At 35.6% G+C, this 9,149-nt stretch overlaps 1 protein-coding gene across 1 annotated transcript; it reads left to right on the top strand.

The window, feature by feature from the left end:
- Nucleotides 1-5,628: 5,628 nt before the first annotated feature.
- On the top strand, nucleotides 5,629-6,024 carry LOC149145083 (21 kDa protein-like). Its single transcript, XM_089452350.1, has one exon. The coding sequence runs from the start codon at nucleotides 5,629-5,631 to the stop codon at nucleotides 6,022-6,024; it is 396 nt and encodes a 131-aa protein (XP_089308476.1).
- The last annotated feature ends 3,125 nt before the right edge of the window (nucleotides 6,025-9,149 follow it).

Consider the following 9,149-nt stretch of genomic DNA (forward strand, 5'->3'; position numbering starts at 1 on the left):
TTCATACCCCATTTTCTTCAACAGCTTGGAACCAATTCATGTGCTATGATTTTCAAAAATAGCAAAATCATCATCAGGGAACATACATGAATTCAGAGAACTACTTTTTACCTCACATGGGTCACGCTGTAGATTTTCCAAGGCCTCATCCTTTGCTTGCAGTTGTCGTAGCAAACTATGTTTCTCCTCTTTCTCTCCTTTTAGATGCATCTTTAATTCAACGTTCTCTGTTTGAATATTTTTTTTGTTGTGCTTCAGTTATTCCATGGCCTCTTCTATGGCTTGCAACTGAAGCTGCTATCGTTCCTTTTCCTCTGTCTCTTTCTATAGAGTTTCATACATTATCTCTACCCTTCTGGAAATTTTGAGCATGGTCTCGTACATCGATTTTTCATCCTTTATCATTGCACATTCCATTGTTCACACTGCAATTCATGTCAATGCAAAGACCACTCTGATACCACTTGATCGAAGTCTGGGTGTGACGAAGGACCCCTCAAAGACCTTTGACTTTCGTGATGTGTTAAATTGCATTTTTAAAAGAAACATAAATGAATACGCGTGCATGTTGTAAAGGAGAGGAACATGACAATCATCAGCACATAAAAACATAAGCCATTGATAACGGAGTTCGTCCAGGAGGGACTATGTCTCTGGGTCGCAATGTTAAGATGGTGCAGGCCGCTGCATTAAGTGTTGTCAATAGTGATGATGTACATAAGATGTGATGTCACTATCATACAAGGAAAATGTCCTCACGTAGGAGTGGATTCGAGAGATGTTCTGCTACTGGAACTCTCAGTCAAAAAGACTCCTATCAGTATGACATAAACTCATGCATGATGAGCATCCCACCAACATGGCATAAAAGGGGTCTCAATGCAAACATGCATGATGACAACATGAGTATCCCATCAACATACAACAAAGGGATCTCAAAACATAACATGACGAATCATGACAACAAGTACATCACATAGAAGATTCCGCGTCACATCAAGCAGGAATCATAAAAACAAGTAATAAACAAGATCCCTCGTCAACATCAAACAGGGATCTGTGGAGCACAATGCATAGAAAAAGAAGTACATGAACACACTACATATACCTCACAACCAAGGGCCATCTGAAGAAGCAGATTTCAAACTACTGAAGCTATTCGTGCCATCAACCTCACGACATCAACCACATGGAAATGGTTGCTCACACATGAATGCTGACACCTGCACTCCACTTAGAAAAGTGGCTGAATAATAAAATGAGAAAATGAAAAATATGAACGCACCATCATATTTGTGGCATCGAATAGTGAAAAATCGACTGTCAAATTTCTAAATTATGAGAAATTGAGAATTTGGGGCTCAAGGAATATTTTAGATTCCTCAAAGATTCTACTCCATGAGTGGACTGGAAATCTGCAACTCAAAAGGCGAATCCGTCCTTGTCATTGTGATCCCTACAGAAAATTGTGAAAAACAACTATAAACTTGACTACATTCCGACATAGAGAAAAATTACCTCCTTGGGAAAATTTCAAGGATCATGGTTCCACTCACTGTTTCTACAACAGTCATGGTTCCATCTCCATACTGAAAAATGGCCAAAAAATGCAGAACTGTGATGGAGAAATAGACAACACCATTGCATTCATGGTGTCGAGAAGTGCTGAAACCATATAAAATTTGTAAAAATCTAACAAAGTGAAAACTCAGACCTCCTGCAAAATTCTGCCTCGAACTGTGTGCACTGCCTCCTCCCCCTGGGTGCACTGACAGGTTGCATTTAAATAAAAAATGGGTGGCTGGTTTTTCAATGAAATTGTTATGGCGCGTTGGTTAAGTTAAGAGAATTGTTGAGGATATGTTTAATAGGGAGGAGGTCGGGTGGTCAAACCTCGCCTCCTCTTTTTTTTATACATCGCATTTCTTAGTTTAAATGTTATTTGGGTCGGGCTCGCCTTGGGCAGCTCGCCCGTAGTACCCACATCCCCGGCATGTTTCATTAAGCGTGGTTGGCGCGTTTGGTTTGGGCATGGTTGGGTATGTGCCCCAAGGGCTAGCGCACCACCCGTTTCATTGTTTTAATTGGCCATGGTGTGGGTTGTGGTTCCGTGGGAGGGGCCCACCTAACTCCCATGCCTTTTAATAAATGGTGACCAATTGTATGGATCCATGGGATGGGTTGGGGATCATGGCCTGCCCCTCCACCAAATTTTTATATTATTATATATGGTATGTGTTGGGGTGGCAGGGTTGGTGGCTGCCCACCCCTTTTTTATATTTTTTTCTTGTTGTATAGAACAAAATGGTGCAATTTTGAAAATTCGATTTTAGACCAAAGGAGTTGTTTTAACGAGGCAACAATTTGCCCAGATTATAGGGGGAGTTGGCTGGATTCTGTTCGCCGAAAGAGTCGAAATTGTGGCCTCCTTAAGTGTGCCTAATCATTAAAATTTAACCCAACTTTGACTCCCTCTGTCTTCCTCATCCGGACTTAGATTGACAAACCGTTCACACCACCATGATCATGATGATGAGATCTTTAACATGAACCTAGTTTGAACATAATCCAAACACTTTGATTTTTGATCTTTCATAATCCCTCTTTGTCCTGTGTGTGTCTCTAGAGCCACCTGGATTAGGATCACGTTGGCATTGGATCAAGAAAGGCAATGAAGGAAAAAGAGGAAGGAAGGAGCAAGCAAGGAAGAGCATAATCAAGAAACTAAAACATAATTCTTTGCATGTATTGATTTGCATGTGTGATTTCCTTGCTAGATTTAGCATGGTATTGCATGTGGTTCTTTTCTGTCATGGCTTGGGTTTTGCCAGGTGTGACAGTATTTTTAGCCTAGCCTTTTCATTTCTAGATAGCATTGATGAGATGGGTTTTCATAGTTCGGTTGAGATGGATTGCCAAATGGATTTGAATCTAAGTAAGGTTGATCTCTGAAATGAGAAACACATGGCATAGTGGTCCCTAAATCAAACTGTGGATCACAGTAAATCCACTCGCCTAGTAACCCTTGAGCCAGACTATGGGTTGCGGTAAACCTAGAATTGTGTGCCTCAGTGGGCCTAGGAATCCTTGCCCATGAATTGCGGGATATACAGTAAAGCCAAGAGGTTGATTTCTCTCCATTGGGCCTAGTAGTCTCGGGCTGGGATGTATGATAAAGCCTGAAGAGTGGTGGTGTAAGGCTTAGTGATCCCCGAATCAAATTGTGGACTATGGTAAAGCTTGAGAGACTAGGAGGCACTCAAATTCCTCATGGTGTAGGTGGAGAACTCCGGTAGCATCCATGTTTGCTTAGTTCTTTTCAGTTGGTTATCAGTCCTAGAATATTATTATTGAGATGGGAACAAGTATCTCCATAAAGAAGGCATTTTTGGCATAAAATTTAAGAGGATTCATATTGGATTTAATACTACAAATTTTGGTTGCATTAAGATTATTAGAGGGTATTGAATCTATTTCTGCATCCAAAATAATGATTTCATTAGTTCAAAATTATGACCAACTATATTTAGATAATAATAAATAAATAAAAACTACTCATTAAAGCATATAGTCTACTTCTTTTACATTCTCACAATGACATTTTATTTATTTAAAAGTATTGTACTCTATTTATTAATATAAAAAATAATTAACTAAAAATGTAAAATATATTCAATAATAATAATAATAATAATATATGAACTATGAAGTTATTATGATTATGAAACTTTATAAGAGTTTTCTATAAATATTTTATATAAAGAGATCCATTTTAAACCTACATCATTATGAAAGAATTTAAAAAGGTGTAAATTATTTTCCATTTAATTACACTTTAAAAAATTAAATAGTTTTAAATACATGATAAAATCCAAGATTAAAATGATTTATTTTTTAATATAATACCTATTTATTTATTTGGATGAGACAATATCTCCGGATACTAAACCTGGACGCGAAACACCTCCGCCTTGTACGACATACTTATTTATTTTTGGGTCATGTAAATTAACATAGCATTACCCAGCAACATCTATTTACCATTATTTTTACAAATCACAAAACATATGAATCTTGCAACAGAGGATTTAGCATGTATATCATTGAATGGTTTCTCATGAATCTATATAATTTTCTAATTATAAAAGTTAGTGAACACTTATTGTTTCAATTTAATATTATTTAGAAGTACTATGTGTATTTAAAAAAACAAGTGTAACTAATAGGTAGAATAGGTTTTGGGGAAGTGAGGTCAAAGATTGTGATTTATTGTTGTTTAAAATACACTTTTGAATGTATAAATAGATTGGGTGCCCTGAAAATACGGTTGCAAATTAAACAACTTTCTATTAAATAGAGTATGTGTCAAAAAAATATTGTTTTCCACCTGTAAAAGTTGATAAGCTTTAATAGATTCAACAAAGTATTATGAAAGCATGATACTTATTTAATAAATTCATATTGTTTTCCACCTGCAAAAGTTGATAAGCTTTAATAGATTCAACCGAGTATTATGGAAGCATGATACTTATTTAATAGATTCAACGGAGTATTATGGAATCTATCCTCACAAACTTTTACAGACAACTAATCATATGGATTTTCCACCTGCAAAAGTTGATAAGCTTTAATAGATTCAACCGAGTATTATGGAAGCATGATACTTATTTAATAGATTCAACGGAGTATTATGGAATCTATCCTCACAAACTTTTACAGACAACTAATCATATGGATGTATATTGTTCTGCAATTATAAGGTACTATTTCTCAAAGAGAACGAATCTACCCATGGTATTTATTGTGATATTTATTTGCCCATGGGATTGGCCCATGGTATTTGCCTTTCAAGGGAAGACAATAAAATAAAGTCTTTGCAGAGTCCATCAAGCCTATAAAAATGGATAGGAGCTTGATAATGTGATCATCTATCCTATTGTGTGTTCTTGAGCACTTGACACAGCCAATCCCAGTTTGATCCCACGAGCTAAAACCCCTTGGTGTGATTTGTCCATTTGCCCATAGTATTTGCCTTGAACAAGTTCCATCCACTTTGACTATATCAAGAAAAATGAATATTACATAATAAACATTAATAAATTCACTCCAATAATAAAATAGAAGCCAATATCTATCTAATTAAAAAAATAAAATCTAATATTAATTAATTTAACCAAAAGTAATTTATAAACCATCAATATACAAACCATAACTAAATATTTAAAATTTTAAATATACAACCCACAACAAAATATTTGAAATTTTATATAATTAAATAAAAATACTAAGAAAACACTAAATTCTACCAAAATATATATCTTAACATCGTGGGAATGAAACATCGAACAAATGAACCCTCCCCCAAAAATCGGCCATCCTCCGGGACAGTAAGGTGTAATGGCTATTTGACCATTTCCAGAGGCGCGCGAACTCGGCTATGTATGGGCGTTAAAGCGCGTCTGCCCACTTACAACTCTCTTCCGTCCCTACGTTCGCCTTAAAGCGCGTTAAAGCGCGTCTGTTCCACTTACAACTCTCTTCCGTCCCGGTATCCGCAGCTCTGTTCCGTCGCTCTCTCCATACGCGGGATCTCTGGAGCCCAGGCTGAGCGACCTGGTAAAGGCGGCCATGACCGTGAGCCTGCTTAACGCCCGCGATGCTTCCGTTTGGGCAACCGACATGGAAAAGGGAGGCGCCAAGATGAGTGAAAGAGAAGGAGCGGCGCTGCACGATTGTATTCAGAATTTCGAGGACGCCTTTGACGAGATTCAGAAATCTTTGAGGGAGATGGAGCAGCTGAGGAGCAACACCTTCCACTCTCAAGTGAACGACATGCAGACGTTTATGAGCGCCGCCTCCACCGACCAAAACTCCTCCCTCGGCGGATTTGAGGATGTGAAGGCGCAGGGGAGGGTTCAGGCGACGGTGAGGGTGGTGGAGCAGAATGAGTCAGAGTTGATCAGCAACGCTCTAGCTCTCCTTAACGCATTCGCTGCCACCGGAGGGCGTGATAATAACGCCTGAACCCCAAAACAGTTGTGTGGCCGTCATCATGGAGTGCTCTACTCTACTAAATAAATAATATGTACTACACAAATTTTATTAATGTCTATTCATGGTTTTTCTGCCTTATGGTCTTTTTTTTATACTTTAAATGGTGGATCGTGGCAGATTAGCGGCACTCTTAGAATTTGAACAGCTTTTGTTATAGAAACGGAAAAATAACAGTTTTATTATGAAGTATAAATAATAAAATAATGTTATTGTAAAAATAGTGTTTAAATTCAAATCATCTTATATGAAGTGATTGAGTGCGGGAGTTACACTAATCAATCCATCCATGAGTGAGTGTGTTAAATTTTGCACGATTAAGTTTGAATAATATGCTTTTGTTAACACGGAAATATTATAAGGATGCCCTTGGACCAACTTTATATATAGATCTCTCATTTTGTATGAAAGGGGATGTGGCTTTTAGTTTTAGAAAGGATAAAATGTTACTTAGTATAGATAACTTTAATCCTATTTTCCTGGCTAGAATGTTGTGAAGAATGATAACCGCCGCTATTTTTTGCGCAGGGGAGTTTTTTTAAGGGTGATGTGTCATGTGAACAGATCGTTAGGTTTATCTAAGCCTTGGTTTGGGTCAACTTGTAGGCATCCTCTCTGTCTCTTAGTGTTGTTGGGTCAACTTGTAGGGTATCCTTTTCTATCAGTGTTGTTGTAACACATGAGTTGTATCGCTTGGCCAAGCTAATTTTTGGAGGGTAATTTGCTTGATGACAGATTTCACAAATATCCCTGAATCTCGGACTTATGTTTTAAAATGTTCTATATTCCTTTGGTTGATTGTGGTAGACTACGATATTATCACAAATTCAACAGCTCTAGCTTGCACAGTTGCTAGAATATTGTGAAGAATGATAACCACCACTATCTTTTATGGAGGGGAGTTGTTTTAGGGTGATGCGGCATGTGACCAACTGGTTAGGTTTGCCTAAGCATTGGTTTGGCTCAACTTGTAGGCACCCCCTCTGTCTCTTAGTGTTGTTGGGTCAACTTGTAGGGTCACAATTTCAACAGCTCTAGCTTGCAAAGTTGCTAGAATCTTGTGAAGAATGATAACCACCAATATCTTTTGTGGAAGGGAGTTGTTTTAGGGTGACGTGGCATGTGAGCAACCCGTTAGGTTTGCCTGAGCATTGGTTTGGGTCAACTTGTAGGCACCCCCTCTGTCTCTTAGTGTTGTTGGGTCAACTTGTAGGCACCCCCTCTGTCTCTTAGTGTTGTTGGGTCAACTTGTAAGGTATCCCTCTCTGTCAGTGTTGTTATAACACATGAGTTGTATTGCATGGCGAAGCTAGTTTTTGGAGAAGAATTTACTTGATTGCAAATTCCAGGAATATCCCTAAATCCCAGGCTCACAAGCTCACAAAAAGATTAAAATTTCCTCTCTTCCGAGAATTATAAAAATATAAGGATGCCATTAGACAATTTAACTTTCATTTTGTGCGAACAAGGATGTGGATTTTAATTTTACAATACATAAAATGTTACTAAGTATAGAAAATTGTAATCTTATTTTCCTTATTTATGAGTATGACAAATTTTAATTTTAATAAAATACCATAATATATTTTTCTTTTTATACATTAAGAAGTGGAGTTTTTATTAATAATTTATTTTAAATTTATATTTATATTTTCACACTTACTTAATATGAGTGGAGTTTTTATTAATAATTTATTTTAAATTTATGTTTATATTTTCACACTTACTTAATATGATTATCAATTTGTGATAACATTGGTTGATTTTTTCCATTATCAAAGCTTAACTCATAGACCAATTAAAAAACCTATACACCATTTAAATTCACATCAAATATGATTATAAAAATATGGTTCCATGTTCTCCTTGTTCTTGAAATGAAACATGTTACGATTATATTTATGGTTTCGATGTCATCACTCACTCTTAACGTTACCCGAAAAAGTTAGCACATGTTTTAAAAGGATGTAGTTTTAAAATAATAATAATAGCAATAGTAATAACAACAACAATATCTTTATTGTGAGACTGTTATGACTATAAAATTTATAAAAAAAAAATTATAAGCATTTTATATAGAAAAATCTATTTAAACTTACATGGTTGAGTGGATAGAATTTATAAACATGTATTTTTCCCATTTAATTGCATTTTAAAAATTTGAATAGTTATTAATACCTAATAAATCCAAGGTTAATATGATTTACTTTTAAAATCTTATCACATAAATATTACATATTTATTTATTTATTTGGGTGAGACAATATCTCCTCATACTAAACTCCTAGATGTGAAGCACCTCAACCTTCAAAAGTTAGTGAAAACTTATTGGTTCAATTTAATATTTGGAAGCATTAAAGTTAACTAATATTTATAGATTCTACTGAATATTTGGAATTATTATATGTATTTAGAAAAGATAGAGTGTAACTCATAGATGAAATGGCTTTTTGGCTGAAGTTGACACAATACAATTTCTATAGATATTGTGATTTCTTGTTGTTTAAAATACAATTTTGAATGCATAAATCAATTCGGTGCCTTGAAAATCTTGTTGCAAATTAAACAACTTAAACTTGTGATTTTAAAAGGTGCGTATTGGATTTTACAAAAAATTACCAGAAAAAAATGAGCATTTTATCTATTAGACTATACAACCAAAACATATTTTTTCCCAACTATAAAAATTTTAGGCCCTAGAATGTCTCAATTTTCACCTACATTTCCTTCTTTTTTACCCTTTGTTTCACAATTTAAAGGTCTTTATCTACACATTCCCTAGTCTCTATTATTGTATTCCTCAGAATATGGGTAGAAATTTGTTTATTTTTAAAAGAGGTTGATAGATTATGTTTTAATGGTTAAAATGCTTACATTTAATGTATACATTAGGGATTTTATCCTTTACAAGTCATTAACCCATATGAAGTGCAGATAGTAATTGATAGGAAGCAGTCTCATACAATTTGAGATTCTTGCGCAAGTATGAGGATTCCTACACCGAGGTTAGAAACGTAGACCATTAGGTAAAAAATCCAATTAGCAAGTCAACCAAGTTGTTAGAGATTTTCTAGAATCATGATTGAAGACAAAGTGCG

This window comes from Pinus tabuliformis, chromosome X, assembly GCF_031772625.1.
Source record: "Pinus tabuliformis cultivar Carrire ecotype Pingquan chromosome X, CPIR1, whole genome shotgun sequence".
NCBI classification, from domain to species: domain Eukaryota; kingdom Viridiplantae; phylum Streptophyta; class Pinopsida; order Pinales; family Pinaceae; genus Pinus; species Pinus tabuliformis.